The sequence below is a fragment of the Pseudorca crassidens genome, chromosome 14, assembly GCF_039906515.1.
Source record: "Pseudorca crassidens isolate mPseCra1 chromosome 14, mPseCra1.hap1, whole genome shotgun sequence".
Taxonomy (NCBI): Eukaryota; Metazoa; Chordata; class Mammalia; order Artiodactyla; family Delphinidae; genus Pseudorca; species Pseudorca crassidens.
Window position 1 is genome coordinate 69,564,212 of NC_090309.1, and position 18,792 is coordinate 69,583,003.

The 18,792-nt window shown below is 48.2% G+C and overlaps 1 protein-coding gene across 1 annotated transcript; it reads left to right on the forward strand.

Moving 5' to 3' along the window:
- Positions 1 to 9,032: 9,032 nt before the first annotated feature.
- On the forward strand, positions 9,033 to 18,554 carry PCARE (photoreceptor cilium actin regulator). The gene is made up of 2 exons (XM_067703922.1): positions 9,033 to 13,122; positions 17,792 to 18,554. Exons 1-2 carry the CDS (start codon positions 9,377 to 9,379, stop codon positions 17,964 to 17,966), a joined length of 3,921 nt encoding a protein of 1,306 aa, XP_067560023.1. The 5' UTR covers positions 9,033 to 9,376; the 3' UTR covers positions 17,967 to 18,554.
- Positions 18,555 to 18,792: the final 238 nt, after the last annotated feature.

An 18,792-nucleotide genomic window follows, 5' to 3' on the forward strand; every position in this document is an offset into this window, starting at 1 on the left:
ATCTAACCATAAGAAAGACAGTCACTCCCATTCTCCCAACTCCTCAGCCCCTGACAACCATTAATCTGTTTTCTGTTTCTGTGGATCTCCCTACTTTGGATATTTCATATAAATGGAGTCATCTATGACCTTTTGTATCTAGCTTCTTTCACTTAGCATGTTTTTAAGGTTCAACCATGTTATAGCATTATCAATACTTCACTCTTTTTATGGCTAATATTCCACTGTATGGATATATCACATTTTGTCTATCCCTTCATCAGTTGATGGACATTTGAGTTGTTTCCACCTTTATCTATAGTGATATAGCGCTATAGTGAACAGTGAATAGTGCCGCTATGAACATTCATACACAAGCTTCTGTTTAAACATATTGCTTCTATAATAAATAAAAATATGCCATTCTTAAAAAAATAATATCTCTTTTAGTCTTGTCAGGCTGCCGTAACAATATACCATAGACTTGGGTGGCTTTAACAACAGAAATTTATTTTCTCACGGTTCTGGAGACTAGAAGATCAAAGTCCCAGCTGATTGAGTTCAAGTATTTTAATCATCACCTGCCTTAGTTGTTCTTCAGGGTCAGCCTTGGATAATTAATCTCTCTTAAACATTATTGTAAATACTTGGCAGTTTGGGGGAAGGCTATTTTTGTCTTCGTAATCCCAAATTTATACAAGGAATGCATTCAAAAAAGTTGGGAGTGAGCAGGAATGAAATTTCCCAGGTAAGGTTATAAGCGGGGGTTGGTGTTCCATCCCCTAGTCAGCCCAGACAAGCCATTCTTATGGATGTAAATGTTAACAAAAGAACTGAATCTGCTATCTACTCTTCAATCCAAGGGCAATTTTGCAGAACGCTCAGAAAATGTTATAGTATTTAAATATAAGGAAAAATGCACAGTGTTGGCTATGACGTTACAAAGGCTCTTTAGCTAGTCTCTCTTCTTGCTTTGCAAACCCTGGGCAATCCTGAGGCTCAATTCTCACCCGCATTCCACCATGAATTCACATCATCACCTGATGTCTTTCCCCAAATGTGACACATACGCAACACCAAAAATAACAAGAGTAAAGAGTCTATTTTGAGAAGTTCGTACAACTAACAACCAAGATCTTTCCAAAGCCCAGGGTATATCTGTTTAAAAGTAAATATACAGAAGTCAAGAAATTAGATTCTGTTGTTATTTCCCTACTGGGAATTAGCAAGTGGTCCCTCAGTTTATATGGATGTTAAAACAATTTTTCCGTGGGTCTTTCTGATAACATGTGAGCAGTGATCTAACAGCTAGGGAAGAATTCTTGATTAATTCCTCCCCTGTGTGCTGTGTTCTGACTCCAAGGCCAGGACCCCTTCCCCTGCACCATCTTATCTTCCCCATGTTAAGGGTGCAGAGACTGAGACCTGGAGGTCAACGGCAACGAGCTAAGGATTTTTCTTGGGCTTGGGGAGTGGAAGAAAAGGCAGCAGTGAAGAAAGAAGAGACTCCATTCAGCCAGTGAATCAAGGGCTTTTCAGGGCACAGCCTTCTTTACAAGCACCTCAGTGACAAGCTCCCAGAAAACCTAGGCTTAATTTAATCTTTCCTGTCTTCCTGGTGTGGGGTCTTGTCTAATAATAACATTAAATTCCATTTGTACGTGTTCAGCTTCACAACCTGCTCCTCCGGCGGCATGAGCTGCACGAGGCGTAATTAATGAAGGTATGTAAAGTGTTTGCAACGGAGCCTAGCACCCTCACGATGATAAACATCACCACCACCATCATCATCACCATCCCTAAGTCAGTAGGATTATTCACATTTCAGTTTAGTTTTATTTTTGTGCATGAATTGCCTTCACATTAAGAAGAAACAGTAAAATCTTTTTTTCGGTTTTAAAAATACTATAACTACTGCATTAAGAAAGTTGGAAGGGCATGAAGGTATTGTATAATCTGACTGATGTCTGTACTATTTGAGCGGAAATCAGATCAATATATCTGGACCAGTGGCAGTGGGAGAATTCCTTGGTACAGGGTTTGAGATTTGGGTTCCCCTAATGATCACTCGTAAGGAAGGGATGGCGATCGGACTTCTACATTATTGCTCTGAAGGAAAATACCTTGTTTGCTGTTAAGGCCAGACTCTTACAGAACCACAATCCTAATGACAAGGGTGTTAGAGTCAGAAGGGACCCTGGAAACCATCTATGATGTGGCACAGGGATTGTGACAGCCCGGAGTTGGGCACTGGCGAAGTCCCAACAGATCTCTACTAAATCCCTTCCCAAGGTATTTTACAGGAAAGCCCAGTGTATTAAACAGAGAAAAATGGAAGTGTTCAGTTAAAGCTGAGGTGTCCCTCAGACCCCTCACAGGCTCTTGAGAGCAGAATTTGAAAATTATCAACACACTTCAACCCCTCATTTTGACCCATCACAGCAGACAGCCTGAGACAGTGGAAAGATCAGAGCCTGAGAGTCAGCCAGACCTGACGTTTAAGTCCAGCTCTGCCACTTCATTAAGATGTTTGTCTCTGACACAGACACTGGCTTCTCAAATAAATCCTGTATTTCTCCATCCATCTACACCATGGGGTGGCTGTATGAGGTTATGTCTATGTGCATTTCTGTGAAGGACTTTATCCTGAGAAACATCTGTCTCAGGAAAGAAGAGTTAGCAAATTCACGAACTGTGCTTTGCTTTATATGTATAGACTCATCGCTATTTATCTTTTTGTTAAAGTAAGAGGTTGTTGCCTCGATTATACACATCACTGTTTTTTCTCCTTAAGTGTGGTGAACGGATTGTGATTGACATACATACACTAATATGTATAAAATGGATAACTAATAAGAACCTGCTGTATAAAAAAATAAATAAAATAAAATTCAAAAAAAAAGTGTGGTGAACGCTGTAACATGGAAAACGTCTCTGATATGTTTAAGTTCATGAGGATAATACAGTGGCAGGATGATTAGCAACTATGCAAAATATATGTACAAATAGAAGAAAAGAGTGGAAAGTAATAATAAAAATTACAATGTATGTAAAATGCAAAGATGTTTATGAAATGCAAACATTTTTGCTGAAATCCACATCTCTTACTTTAAAATATCGCTGGAAATAGAAGTCTACTTTACCAAGGAGAGACTTGAATTAATTGGTAGTTAACATAAAGCCATTTAACATATTCAGTTCCCTGGTCCCAAGCACCACTCTGGTTGCGAGCCAGCTGAGGGCCAGAGACCCCGGAGTCTGGGCTGAGCGCAGGGGTGTCAGAGTTTGGGATTTCTGTGGGATCCAGAATTCAGGGCTAAGGGCTGTCTGAAAGTCGCCACCTAGAGACATAATTTAAACCAATGACCATCCAGCCAAGTCATCAATCCAAAGGTCCTTGTCAGAGACAGAGACAGTTTGGAAGGGCAACCTAGAGGACTTCTTCGGGCTGCAGAGCAAATCCAAAGTTGCTTCTCACAGATTCCTGCAGCCCTCTCTCTGGTGGGGCTGGATCTGAGCAGGTGACTGAAAAGTCCAACATGTGTTGAACTGCTAACCCAAGAGAAGATTGAAATAACAGCTGTCTTATTCCCCAAAATGTAGTAAGTACAACACAGGCTTTGGAGTCAGAGAGACAAGGGTTCAAATCCCAGATCAGCTACATGCTAGTTATGTGATTTGAGCAAATTATCTAAACTCTTCAGCCTCAGTTTCCTTATCTGGAAACACGGGTGTGGCAGAGGAGACTACTGGGCCTCTAAAATTGGGGCTCCCTTCCATGGTATAGAGATGTTGCTGGAAAGTAGCTATCCTGCCAGGGACTGATTTCATTTCCCAGGACATTTCCATCTAAGTGGGGCTATGTTACAAGGCCTGGACATGAAAATGTGGGCAGAAATTATGGGTGTGTCAAAGAAGCTGAGAATCCAGTATGATTTCCCCATACTCTCTTCCCCTCCTGCCTTGGAAGTCATGTATTAAAGCTGTCAGTGTTTCAAAATGGAAGGGCCTAGATCCTCAAATCACCACTTGGAGGAGAGCTGTTTAAGACAGCAACCCAACTAAGAACTTCTACCTTGGCATTGGGTAAACAATAATATCTCTTCATGTGTTAAGTCACTGAGATTTGGGGGTTGCTTGTTACAGTAGTTAGCATACCCTACGGTAAATATCTAATTTTTAGGGAAGAATTTAATCTATTTCAATAAAACAAGTTACCTTATCATACCAAAAAAAAAAAAAAACCCAAAAAACAAAACAAAAACAAACACACACAAAACAAAACTGGATAAATTCTTGCCAAATTTGGAAAGTACATTTAAGGTACTTTGATGCCATATATAGGCTACATAGTATAGAAGACACTTATTTTGGTGGCTTCTCAGTGGCAACTCAAAGAGTTAAACAGTCAACCCCCAGAAGTACAATGAGAGGCCTGTGTAACTCCTGATTCAGACAATAAGACATACAGAATAAGAACTGGTGAAAAGACACAGGGGTTCCTAATATGATCACCAAATCAGAAGCCACTTAGAGCAGACACCTGAATGTCACGTGCTGGTTTCCACAGAATTGCTTATCACATGAGCAACTCTGGATGGATTACTCTAAGGTGTGTAACAGTAGCCAGGTTAATTTTTTAATGATGGTTACTGGTTCTCCTCAGCAAAGCAGGGGAGGCAAGCTAGTGAAATGACATACGTAAAGTGCCTAACACAGTGTCTGCAACCAACCGCTAGCTCCCTTTCCCTGCTAGCTCACCACAGTCGTTGCTTGCTTATTGCCTCATCTCACATCTGGAGCAGGAAATTGTGTTGCAAAGAACATTCCTTCAGATCTGAAGGACAAACTGTGCCCTAGGCTTGGCTAGTGGAAAATTTTTCTTAGTTTTGAAGGCTCAGGAGAGCTCACTGGTGATGCTGACAGAATTTGAGAAATAAGGCATTTTTTTAGGTTGCTTAAATGAACTTCAGTGTTGGCTCAGAATCAGTGCCAAATGAGAACCATCTTTTGCTGACCAATTAGTTCAGGGCCACATGAAAAAAAATGGGGTGGAACTTATTTGACATGTTGAAGGGCAATGACGATTCCTTAGTAAACAAAGGTTTACTGTACATAGTTATGTTTTGGATGTCATGGTTTGACCTATAATATGTCCAGATCTTAAAAAAAAATTTAGTGACCTTTTGAATGTGGAGCCTAGTTTTTCCCTCCTTGAGTGTGAACTGTACTTATTGATTGACTTCTTATTTTTTTGGCCACACCACACGACATGCACGATCTTAGTTCCCCGACCAGGGATTGAACCCGTGCCCCCTGCAGTGGAAACTCGGAGTCTTAACCACTGGACCGCCAGGGAAGTCCCTTGATTGACTTCTAAAGAATAGAATGTGAGGCAAGTAAAGGTGTTTTTGGCTTCTGAAATTAGGACAGAGTGGCCTCCTCCTTGCTCTCTCTTGGACTTTTCACTCTGGGGGAAGCCAGCTGCCATGTTGTAAGACACTCAAACAGCCCTATGGAGAGGTCCCCATGATGAGGCCCTGAGGCCTCCTGCAAACGTCCAGCAAGGAACTGAGACCTTCTGTCAACAGTTATGTGAACAAGCTACCTTGGAAGCAAATCAACCAGTGCCAGTCTCTACCCTTCAAATAACTGCAAACCGGGCTGATGCCTTCACTGCAACCTCATGAGAGACCCTTAGTCAGGACAATCCAGGGAGCTGCTCCCACATTCCTGACCCACAGAAACATAACGTTTCATAATGAGATAATGTTTGCTGTTTTAAGCTGCTAAATTTGGGGGTTATTTGTTATGCAACAATAGACAACTAATACAGGGACCCTTTTCCAAGACCAAGAATATTATAGCTGGGACTCTCTTAGGCACAGAGTAAAGTATACAATATTGCATTTTAGTTAGGGGCGTGTGTGTGTGTGTGTGTGTGTGTGTTTTAACACACATAAAAGGCAAAACTTAAGTGTACACCCAAGGACTTTTTACCTATGCATATACCCGTGTAACCACTACCCAGGTCAAGAGATAGAACATTTCCATTAGTCTAAGAAATTCCCTCATGCCCATATCCAGTTAATAACTTTTACCAGAGGTAGCCACTTCTCTGAGTTCTGTAACTATAGATTAGTTTTGTATATTCTTGAACTTCCTATAAATGGAATTATTCCATATATACTCTTTTATGTCTGGTTTCTTTCACTCAGTATAATAATTTTTAAGTTTATGTTGTTACGTATTTCAATAGTTTGTTCCTTTTATTGCTAGGAAGTATTCCACTGCCCAATTTATTTATTTCCCTATTGACAAACGTTTGGATTGTTTCCAATTTGAGGCTATTATGAATAAAGCTAGGGCTTCCCTGGTGGCGCAGTGGTTGAGAGTCCGCCTGCCGATGCAGGGGACACAGGTTTGTGCCCCGGTCTGGGAAGATCCCACATGCCGCGGAGCGGCTGGGCCCGTGAGCCATGGCCGGCTGAGCCTGTGCGTCTGGAGCCTGTGCTCTGCAACACGAGAGGCCACAACAGTGAGAGGCCCGCATACAGAAAAAATTAAAAATAAAAAATTTTTTTAAATAAAGCTAATATGAATATTCTTGTACCAGTCCCTTTTGTGGACCTAGGCATTCAATAGTCTTGGGTAAATCCTTAGGAGTAGAACTGATGGGTCAGAAGGTGGGTGTATGTTTAACTGTTAAACAGTTTTCCAAAGTAATTGGTCACTTTTACATTCCCACTGAAAGTAATGCTTCTTTTTTTTAATTTGAAGCCACACCAGTTTGAAAACAAAGAAAAACAAAAGCGAGTCTTAATGAAAAATGAGAGGCAGTGAATAAAGAGCTTCCTAAATTATTTGGAATAGTCAAGAAAACCAGTCTATAAGGCACAGAGCTATCTGACAGCTGATCCTCCGGGCAAATACTTTTATTTTGATTATTGGTTTGGAAATAATTTTAGTCACTTAGATCAAAAGTTTTCACAAAGATGATTCAAGCAGGGGCCAAAATCCCAAGAGGAGAAGAACTTACATAAAGAACCCTTCAGATGAGCTTTGCACTGGGTTAAATGGAAGAGAGAAGAATCTTCCCACATGGTGTGCTTGTTTACTTGGCCAGCCCAGGCTGTGACAAATGAAACAACTTTTTGATGCCTAACGCAGTTCGCCCTCAGGCACTGAGTCAGCTTTGTGTTTCCCATGAGTCCTGCTTCAAATAAACAGATAGGAGAACTTGATTAATTAAGCACTCTGGGGCACAGGACTGTGATAGGCCCCAGGCTCTGCACACAGGCTGGTAGCCGGTCTGCAGCTTGCTCCCGGCAGAAGAGTCCTAAAACCCACAGTGTTATTTTCGTTGGTTGTATGGGGCTCAGTGAGAGAAAATGAAAACTGTAAAGCCAGAATATAAGTCCGTTCTCAGCAACTTCAGGAGATGCTCGATGCAATCTTTTTTCTATTAGGAAAATTAAACATTGTCAATGAGCTAAATAACCAAAAATATGAAATGGTTAAATCAAAGCCTCTCTTCCTCCTGCAGTTGGTGGGAATTATTGTGTGTTTAAGAACAGAGAAATGACACAATGAGGCCTTAGAAAAGTCCTGAGGCATCAGTGTGCCAAGCAGAGAGCCATCTGCACAGATGTAGAATGGCAAAAACCCTATCTGGGGCTCTAAGCCATCTCTAGGCAGTTATTCCCAGACAATTCAGGAAACGACTGGGGCTTGGTCCTGGACAAACTAATGAATTTTCTCATGACTTTATTACAAGTGACTTAGATGCCAGGGGGAAAGGAATAAGGAATACCTTTTTTTTTTTTCTTGAGTACCTACCTCTTACCAAGCACCACACCAAGCACTTGCCTAGCATTAGCTGACAATTGACTTAATCCCCCCAAGAACTCCACGAAGTAGATATCACTATCCCCATTTCAAAGATGAGCTCTGCCCCAGGGAAGTTAAATCACTTGTGGAAATTCCCCCAACTAAAAGGAGAAGAGCTCAGTATTTAAACTCAAGTCTTCCAACTTCAAACCCCTGCTCTAGACTTTACTGACAGCAAAGAAAGTTTTAAAGGAGGTTTTCTTGTTTTTTTGTTTTTTTTTTTTTTGCGGTACGCGGGCCTCTCACTATTGTGGCCTCTCCCGTTGCGGAGCACAGGCTCCGGACGCGCAGGCTCAGCAGCCATGGCTCACGGGCCCAGCCGCTCCGCGGCATGTGGGATCTTCCCGGACCGGGGCACGAACCCGTGTCCCCTGCACTGGCAGGCGGACTCTCAACCACTGTGCCACCAGGGAAGCCCTAAAGGAGGTTTTAAATGGGCAGCTGCGACCTTAGCCATGGGCAAGAGCACCAGGCTCAGACTGAGTATAGAAGCTGGGCTTGAAAAGGAAAACACATTTTTCCCTTAAGTTCTACTCCTAATGGCTCTCCACTGCCCAGGTTTAGCTTATTTTCCTATGAGGAAGGTTTAGTAAAAAGCCTTTTCCTGTGAGAGCATTGTCTCCCCGAGCCCCTATAGTCCACAGGGACCAGCCTTAAGCTTTATACGATGGAGAGTTTTTCCTGCTTTCCCCTCCAAGTCTCCCTGCGATCGACCTCCCTTTTCTAGTGTAGAGGAAAGCCTTCTTTATTCCTGTCTATTTAGAGATGTCCTCCAGCACTAGAAAGTCGTAGCATTTTTATAAGCCACACAAACAACAATGTATCACCTCAATTCCCAGCTACTGTGCAGTTTGGGGGTCTTCTGGGTGGCAGCAGGTTGGAGCACACTCAGCTAGTTTGCCCTTATTAAACTGTGAAGGTCACTTCTCTGCCAGGATTCATAAACGGTCAGCCCTCGCTTCCCCTCCACAAATGTGTCTCTTCCAGAGCCTTCTGCAATTATGGCTCATTTCCCTAGGTTTCATATAGCAGGCATCTGAACAGAATTAAAAGCATACGCACGTGCAAAAATAATCCGCTTCCCAAGATAGTAAATGCTGAGTTCTATATTAGAACACGCTGTGAGCGCTGACTGGCTAGGGCATGATTAACCTAATAGGCTTAAAGTTCCACTTGCCATGCACATCTGTCAGGACACGAGCAAAATGCAATCCGGTAATCCACGGGACTGAAGTCCTCGAGAACTGCCCTGTGGCTCACCAGCAGCAGAGGGTTCAAAACTTAGAACAACACCAGAACGGCGGCAGCATCACTACCTCTACACGATGGGGCCAAGGAAGTAAAGAAAGCCGGTTCCAAGTTTAGGACATTGCACCTTGGACTTCAAAGGATTCTGGCTTGGAAACTGCCTGGATGGACTAGTAAGACTGCCTTTTGTTCCTGTTTTGAATACAATTCTCTGAAAATTGTGAGGGTTGCAGATGGGAGATGACTACAGGCTGACATCATGGGATGTACACCTTCCCACAGTGATATTGTTAACAGCGTTGCTAAGAGTGGCATCCAGTTTTTTAAAAAGCCCAAAGCAACTCTGCCAGGATGTCAGGGGCCCAGTGAAAGATGCTCCATCCCTTTGCTGGTTCAAAACTCCACCTGCTATGACTCTGGAGGGGGCTCGTCCCAGGGACAGAGGCCAGAAGAGCAGCAAAGTCGCCGGTGGATCCAATCGGGGGCTGAAAGTCTTTGTCAGCTCACCAGAGATCCCACTTCGGGCAAAAGGAAAGACATGGAAGGACTGATCCCAGAAACCAAAACCTCCCCATCCCAGCTGAACAAATCACAAAGCTACGTGGCTACAGACGTTCCACTCAAGAGACAGAGTTCCCATGGATCACAAGGGGCGGCCTTTTCTGGGGAAGAGAGTGAGGAAAGCAATACCCGGGAGACTTCCAAATGGGGAAAGAGGCCAAAATGTCACAGGTCGAGCAAACAGGGCCATGACTGCCAAACCATCCTTCCTGCCCACGAGTCTGAAGACAAAGTAGACTTCCCTGAGCCCCTGGTGAAGGCCCACCAGCGTGCTTACACCTATCTGCACACCTGCCTCTCCAAATACGAAGCAGTTATGAGCATCACCCATTGCGCCACGCAGACCCAGGAGCTGCTGCAGCCCATGGTCGGCTTCCTGTTGCTGTGTTTTGATGAGGTCAACCAGCTCTTAGGGGAAATCTCCAAGGATGGAGAAGAGCTCCTCCAGGAAGTTAAGGAGGATCTGGCTTGGCCTTTGAAGAAAAGAGAGCCCCAGGAGCAGCCAGATCTCTTGCAGCAGCTTCTGCAGTACACAGTTAGCAAGCTGCAGGCGCTCAGCGGCACGGTGGCCTCGCTCTCTGACAGCCTCCTGGAGGGCTCCGGCCGCTACTTCCAAGGCGCCGCGGGCCACCTGGGAAACAAGCTGTGCAAGAAGAAGGGTGCAGATGAGCACCTCCTCAGGGTTCTGGGGCACCTGGAGAGCTTAGCGAGTGGCCACGGTGACCCTGAAGTGCAGGGCCTACCCTTGTGCTCTGAGGACAGTGGCATCGGTGCTGACAATGAGTGTGTGCAGCTGGCAGACAAACTGGGCAAGCAAGCCAGCTGGGACTTCGTGCTGGAGCCTGCAGAGTGGAGGCCAGCGATTCCACCCACAGTGGAGGCCAAGCTGTCCAGACATACCTGGCAGCAAAGCCCATTCTGGATGGGTTCAGCCAGACCCCAGGACTGCCCGCTCTCCAGGCCTCTTACAGCAAAGGTTCAGCCAGCAGTGCAGGGTGGATCGGGGAGCCCCTGGCCCTCCAGCACAGGCCCAGAAAATACTGCCTCCAGGCCTTGGGGGCTGGGCCAAAGCGCTCCGTGTGATTCCCCTGGGATCAGGATCTCCAGGGAAGCACACTTTCCTAAAGGCTCCAGGTTGATGGACACTCCGCCCCTCAGTGAATGTGAGGACAGCAGCCCAGAGGCGGAAGAAGACAAAGAGAGCTGCCTGAGTCCGCGTGCGGGGCAGGGAAGCGCTTCCCATGCAAGGCCTCGGTCTTCACCTGCCGGTGGTGCCGAAAGCCTATTTCAACCACACCCCCGGAGGCTTAGGAGCCCCCAGGACGAGGAAATGATTCTGAAGATGAAGGAAGCAATCAGTGAAAGGATCAAGTTTGTCCCCCTGCCCTCTGAGCACCAGGAATGGATCGAGGAAGAGGAGAGAACCGTGGTGGCCCCAAGACCGAACACGGCCAGCGACAGCAGGAAGGCCCCCTCAAGGCAGAGGAGGTCCCAATCTGAGGGGTGTCTGAAGAGCCACGTGGAGGACCCCACGCTCCAGGAGCTGCGGAGGGTCCAGAGAGACCTCAGCCAGAGGCTGGAGGCGCTTTGCACCCGGGACACCCGACGGCAGGGGCACAGCCAGAAGCAGGTTCTGCAGCCCAGGGCAACAGCGCTGAGGCCTGACCACTACTGCAAGGTCACCCCAAGCAGCACCATCAGCAAGTTGAAGGCGTCCCTCACCAAGAACTTCAGCATTTTGCCAAGTCAGAGCACCTTGCAGAAATGCTGTCCCCACCCTGAGGGAGAACAGCCCTGGCCGGGAAAAGCTGAGGGGCTTCCAAACGTCATGCCATCAGGTGAGAGGGCCAGTGAGGCTCCCAGGGCCCGGGACTGGAACATCAAGAGCTGTCCTACCAGAACATCGGTCAAGAAACTCATTGAAACTTTCAGTCCCACCGAGGGTCTAAGGACACTGGGGGATTCCAAGGACTCTGGGCCGAGCCCCTGCCCCAGGAAGTGGGGGGTCCCCACCATGCCTCCCAGAGTCCCCATTTACAGGGGACTTGCCCCTTTGTATCCAAAGCCTCGAATTTCTCCAGCAGCAGGTGGAGAATCTCTCAGGATGGGCCCAGGCTGGAGGCCCTTTGCTCCCACCTTTCCCCCTCTGCTCACAGCAGAAGCGCCCAAGAGTGAGGACCTCAACTGTGAAACAGAGGAGAACCCAGAGCATCTCCCTCCACCGCCTCTGGAAATCCTGATGGACAGATCATTCACTTCCCTGGAGCCCCCAGAAAACAGCAATCTAGCAGAGAGCTCCCTTGAAGGGACCCACGTGCCAGGGCTGGGAGGGGCTGGCCCCGCCCGGAGAACGTGGGCTTCCCCAAAGCTAAGAGCCGCCATGAGCCCCTCTGACCTGCTGCCCAGCAAAAGCACGGCCACCCTCGCCAGGGCCCGCAGCACAGAACCAGGGAGAAGCAAGAGCAGCTGCAATCCCGGAAAGCTCGCCTGGGACCTCAGTCACCCACCAGCAGCCAGCGGGAACCCAGAGGTGCAGGGCAGCAGGGCTCAGAGTCAGGCACGAGCGGACAGGGCCACAGGCCTCTCCAAGCATCCCCGGAAGGTCATCCACTGGCACCACTCCAGCCACACATCTGGGCAGGGCAGGACCTCGGAACCCAGCCTGGCCAGGCCAATGCGAGGGCCGCATTCTCCCGAGGCCCCAAGGCAGAACCAAGACAGAAGCCCCGTGCTGGTCAGGAAGGCCTCTCCCACGAGGGCACACTGGACACCCAGAGTGGACAAGAGGCACTCAAGCGTGCCCTCCACTCACAGACCTGCCCAGCCAAGTGTGCCCTGTGTGCACAGGTCCCCCAGCCCACCGCTCAGCCCTCCAGCGAGCCCCAGGATGCTAAGCCCCCCAACAGTGAAGAAACGAGCCTCCCCTCCCCCCCAGCACAAACTGTCCACCCCTCCCTCGGCAAGCCCACCTGCTCGGCACAAGGTCTCCAGCCCCCCTGCCCAGTGCACAGAAGCCAGTTCCCCTGCCTCTGGCCCCTCCCCATCTCCCCCAGCATCTCCCAGTCAGGGGCCCAAGGAAACAAGAGATTCTGAAGACAGTCGGGCAGCCACGGCCAAAGCATCCGGGAACACATGTTCCATCTTCTGTCCAGCCATCTCCTCTCTGTTCGAAGCTAAGTCACCATTCTCAACAGTACCCCAACTCACCCCACCATCGCTGCCACCTGAAGCTGGAGGTCCTTGTGGGACCCCGACAGGATGCTGGAGGAGCAGCTCAGGGCCACGACTGAGGGCAGACTCACAGCGAGGGACAGCCCTGTGTGCCCTCAACCCTCAGCCTTTCATCAGAAGGACAGCTTCTGACTGCCAGCCGGGCATCCGCCTTCACCTGCCTGTCCCGGGCACCACCAGCGACGCTTGTGAATCCCAGCTTGGCCAGAGCAGGTAAGGAGAGTCCTCGGGCCACAGCCCTGCAGTTATTGGGATAGAGCTGATATGCCCTTAGGCTCATCTGGGTCAGTAGTTTTCAAACTGTGCTCCCAGAGAAGAGCAGCTGGGAGAGGGGTCTAGGAATGTCCTATCTCCCAGTCCCCCATGCTTAAGCAACCGTCTTTCATCTGTTACACACTTCAGGTTCCCGAGAAAGATTTAATTGCAAGGGGCTCTGCTGTACTAAAGATAAAGTTTAAAAGAAAAATTTTAAAAAAAGTTTAAAACAATCAGGTTGGTGCAACCACATGTGCCCCTTATTTTACACTTGGGGAAACTGAGGTGAAGTGACTTGACCCCCAAAGTTGAGTCATTGTCACCTGTCTGGAGCCAGCAGCCTGATTTCTGTCTTTCCTGGTTTACGGCAATAGCCCAGCATCTTAGTGGGACGTGCTCAAATTTTTGGTCCCAGGACTTCTTTAAGCTCTTCAAAATCGAGACCCCCAAGGAGCCTTTGCCTATGTGCATTGCATCTATCGCTTTTTACTGCGTTACAAATTAAAATTGAGAGATGTTTAAAATATTTATTAATTGAAAAAACGACCCCATTCTATGTTAACATAAACTATATCCTAATGAAAAGTAACTATATTTTCCACAATAACAAAAAAATTGAGCGAAAGGAGTGGCACTGTCTTATAGTTTTACAAACCTCTTTAGGGTGTGGGCTTCACAGACAGACACTTGGATTCTCAGACCTTTGTCCACAGTCAATCTGTTGTGATATCACACATCATGTAGTCTGGAAAACTCCACTCTACATTCCTGAAAGAATAAGTGAAAAGGGCACATAACATCTTAGTATTATTATGAAAACAGTTTTGACCACGTGGACACAACCCCCCCGCCCCCCGCCCCCGAAAGGATCTGGGAGGCACCCAGGGGACACATCTTAACAAACAGCGGGTCCTGGAGGTATTGAATATAAAAGTCTGGCTTCCCCATACCCCTGAGGACCTGCCCCCACTTCTGCAATCCAGCCTCATCTCCATCTCCCCTTTCAGAGGAGTGTAGAGCAAGAACAAGACTCTCGGGCTTCCCTGGTGGCGCAGTGGTTGAGAGTCCGTCTGCCGATGCAGGGGACGCGGGTTCGTGCCCCGGTCCGGGAAGATCCCACATGCCGCGGAGCGGCTGGGCCCGTGAGCCACGGCCGCTGAGCCTGCGCGTCCGGAGCCTGTGCTCCGCAATGGGAGGGGCCACAACAGTGAGAGGCCCGCGTACCGCAAAAAAAAAAAAAAAGAACAAGACTCTCCATGAGCACTGAGCACCAGAACCCAGGCGGAAGGGCTGCCATGCCTGCCCTGGGCCGGCTGAGGTCTAAGCGTGCCTTTCTCATGAGGGGCAGCTGACTTGCATGTCCTTGGCCCAGCCCCGCAGACAGGTCTGGGCATGCAGCTACAAGGGGGCATGACTCAAAGTATAGCCATTGCCTGGGAGTTGAAAGGACTTGAATGGTGGTGTGATTATTTTTCAGAGTTTATGGGGACACGCATCTTTTCCCAAATTGTAGCACGGGGAGAAAAATGTAAATCTGAGGTCGATTAAAGAGGAACTCTTATCAATGTGTCTTGATATCATATCAGACAAAGCTCAACCCACAGCAGTCCTTGCTATCTTTGCATTGCCCACAGTTGTGTAAATGAGAAGTTAATTTCTGCCAGAGCGATATGTGTTACAGACTTCACAGTCTGTCCTGGCATAAATGGTAGTTTTTCACAAAGTACTAGGCAGTCAATTTTAAATAAAGATATTATCTCAGGAAAGTTGTGCATGGTTATAGTTCTAGAAACTTCCCCAGCCCCTTGAAAGAAATGAAATATTGATTATTTTTGCAAGAATCTTAATGTAACGTTGCTCTTTTCTTAAATCTAAAATGAACTTCCTACAGCACAGTGCCTTTCATCTGAGAACCTCTATAAATGTTATTGCATTATTCCTCACACCAGCCAGTTATTCAGTTATTAGATTTCTAAAACTGTGCCCTTCCGGAGAAGAGCTTGAGAGAACAAGGACAATAAAATGGCATTAATTAAAAACACTAACATTTTAAAACAGCAGGAGCAATAATAAAGCAACATAAAATTGTTCAAGGAGAAAATATTGCCATTCTTTCAGGTTTCTCCTCGGAATAGGGCGGCTTTAAAGGTTGTTTTATGTCCTGAATCTCAATATTCAGAGAGATGAGGTGGGATGGGGAGTAACTGTAGCTTTAAAGAGGGAGGAGGATTCATAAAGAGGAGCCTTCCCAAGGTCACGTGGAAGGTCACAGAATGACTCACAGCCATTCCCGTACCTCCTGGTCAGACCACACGTCTAAGCTTCTCCAGACTGTGAAAATGTGAGCACGTGACGAATGTGATGGGAAAATGCCTATTCCCCAGATACACACCCCACTCCCCACTCAGCCCTGTAAAACTGGCGTCTGGGCGCAGAAGTGCACCAGCTGTAAGAGGAGGGCTTTTGCGGCTCTGGAGATGACAAGCATTTTTTTCTGCCCTCCTGTGTATGGGAAACAATGCCAGGGAACTGAGCATGATTCCCCCGAGATCATGCAACAAGCCAGTGCCCGAGAGCCAGAAACTCCTACAGGCTGTTTCCCCAAGCAGGGACTTGCAGGGACAGCCCTACCCATTGTATCTCGCAGCCGAGGCAGGCTTGCAGGATGCACTGGCCTGTGTCTGGTGTTGACCCCCTGCAGGTCAGCCCGTGCCGCTTTTTTAGAAAAACTGATGGTGTTGATATCTTCCCCATCTTGGGGCCCAGGGATTGGGCACAGTCCTTGGAGGCTTCCCCAGGAAGCTCTGTTACTGAGCTTCAACTGTTATTTATGTGTTGAATGCCCAGGTGAAGGCACCTGTCTCTATCCAGGTCTCAGTGTGCCCAGACTTGCTCCGCTAAATGCGGTGCTTTTAATTTTGCCAGGACTGGACCAGCCAGTCAGGGTCTCTCTGCAGCCCCCTGACCCCGTTTCCTGGAGACCTGGGCTGCCTGGCTCCCCAGCAGGTCTGGGAACAAGTGGAAACACGGCCATATGGCAACCAAAACAGTCGACCTCCTGGCCTGAGCCTCACACATATGTGGGACCTGGTTGGGGGTGGGGAAGACACAGTTCAAGGACCAAATCCTGCGTCACACCTCGGTGTCAGCCTCCACTGACACTGCGTGCCACGGCCTGTCCTCTGCTCCAGTCTGGGAGCAGCAAAGTGTCATGCCCCCACCCCTGCTCAAAAGGGGCACAGGAAGAAGAAAAAATAAGGTGGGAGCTGTGGCCCACAGATCACTGGGTCCTGCAGGGACTTATGATGGGGCCAGAGGCTGACATAGATGAGACTGGCTCTAAGGAACAGGGTGGGTTCCTCACTGCCTGAAAATCACGTATGACGGCCAGTGTCAGTGCCCACCCCACCTCCCCCCACCATTCCTGCCACCCTGATCTTGTTAGGATCCGAACTCAAACTTGTCCTCCACTGGTTGGACGTCCCACGTAAGCGTAACCACGCAGAGCCGAGCACACTCATAATACAGTCAAGAAGGTGCCATCACGGGCGGAGAGAAGCGTTTCTGGTCTGTGCATGTGCGGAGCTGGGGCCAGTCCTGGTCCTCAGGTGACTGATGGAGAGGCTCCGAGCCTCAGGTGCCCACCTGTCATATGACAGGGTGGTCCCTCAGGTCCCTTGCTGGCGCGACTTCCTAGTCCTACTACAAAACAGCACCAGCGACAGCCGACAATTTAGTGAGCACCTGTCATATGCTGGTTAGTGTGCGGAGAGTTTTCCAGGCATCATCCAATATTGATAACTTTGAGTGTCCTATGAGATGGGTATTATTACTATCTCCCTTTCACAAAGCAGGAAACTTGAGAATCAGAGAGATCAATCAACATGCTATAGGTCACAGAGCTAGTAAGTGGAAGGGCCAGGACTCGAACCCAGACAGCCAACTCCACCCTCCACGTGGTCTTTGTGAGGCTAGCCTGGCTGCCCGTAGCCAGTGTGGCTTTCCGAGCTGGTCCCCCATCTGGCCTAGGCCTGATCTGTGCTTGTGACCACCCTCCACCCTCAGAGCACATTGGGTGTCCCTCTCTGTTCAGAGCCCCTCTCACTGTGGCACTCAGCAGCTGGGAAGCTCTATTCTAGCCAAATGCCAGGTCTGAGCCAAGCAGTTTTCATTTTATTCCATTCAGGAAAAGGGTGGCAGCTGAGCAAAGCAGGGTTTTTTTTGCTGCTATTGTTGGCGTTATTTTTGATTCAACTAGCTAAGCCTAGCTCTTTATTAAATAAGAAGTGCTCTTAAAACAAAAACAAAATAAAGGCCTGGCTCCCGAGTTCCTGAGGGAGACGCTTTGTTCACAGCAGCAGGATCTGGGCATCCCAAGAGAGAACAGGACTCAGCCTGTCCTCTGAAACGCCAGGAGCTTGGCTCTCACGGTGCCCAGCCACAGCAGACACCCACAAGGACAGCACCAGCAGGCAAAGCTGATATGGAAAGGCAGAGGCCTGGCACCAAGAGTCCACCAGGTCTGTGGGTGACACAGACAGGAGGGCTTGAGAGAGACAGAATGGAGATGAGGCGGGGCCAGAGGAACGAGGAGGGTTTGATTGGCACCTGTGCTTTCTCTCTGCAGCAGCGAGGAGAGCCCCAAGGACACAGAGCCATGGAACAGTCCCTGTGCCCCAGAACTGAAGGGCGGCAGCAGGGGTGCTCTGCCCCCAGAGCTCTGCGTGCTGGGCCACGGGCTGCAGCGGGAGGCCAGCGCCAGCCATGCCCAGGACAAGCGCCAGCAGAAGGAAGTGGCCTGATGGGCTGGCTGACTGAGTCACACTGATGTCAGTCACCCCAGAAGGCAAGGGTGATAGCCAAGCGTCAGACAACCCCAGAGAGGGTGGGCCAACCAAACTCCTCCTGAGAGGTAGGAAAGGCCTGGAAAGGGCACTGCCCAGAGGCTCTCCTAAATTCTAAACAATCACTGTTTGCAGTCCTAGATCCTGGTTTGCCTTGGGGTTCAACGAGTAACTATAACTTTGGACCCCACAAGGACATTCTTTAATCCTTCAAGTGCTGGTCTTAATTTAGCAGGAAACGATATTTACCACGTTCTTCATGAGCCAGTTGTCTTACTTGGGTTCGCTCTGTGAAACCATTTAATTCGTTCAACAATGAATGAAGCAGAGAGCATTCTCCTGGTTTTTGCAGATGAGAAAACCAAAGCACCTCTCGTCCATTCACTCCCCCCCCCCCCCCACCCAGTGCCTTGCCTGAGGTTACACAACTAGGAAGAGAACAGAGTAAAACGTGAACAGGTGTGCCTGGCTCTAGAATCTATTGTCTTTCATTCCTTTTTATTTTTTTGAACATTTCATTGCCCTTGACTGTTCCATTTGCAAGCATACGTATGTACTTGTGCAGGTGGAAAGCTTCTTCTTTTTTTTTAAGGTTAAATAGTGGCACAGCTTTTATGTGCCCATCATGAGCTCTGTTTAGAAGCTGACTGCTCCAGAGATAAGAAGCCTGAGGTGGCATTAAGACACACAGCTCCACCCACCCTCCTTCCCAAGCTCAGCTCCAAAGCCCTAAAAGCAAAGCTTCCAGCCCAACAGTGCAGCCCTGCTGCCTCTCCAGCTAAGC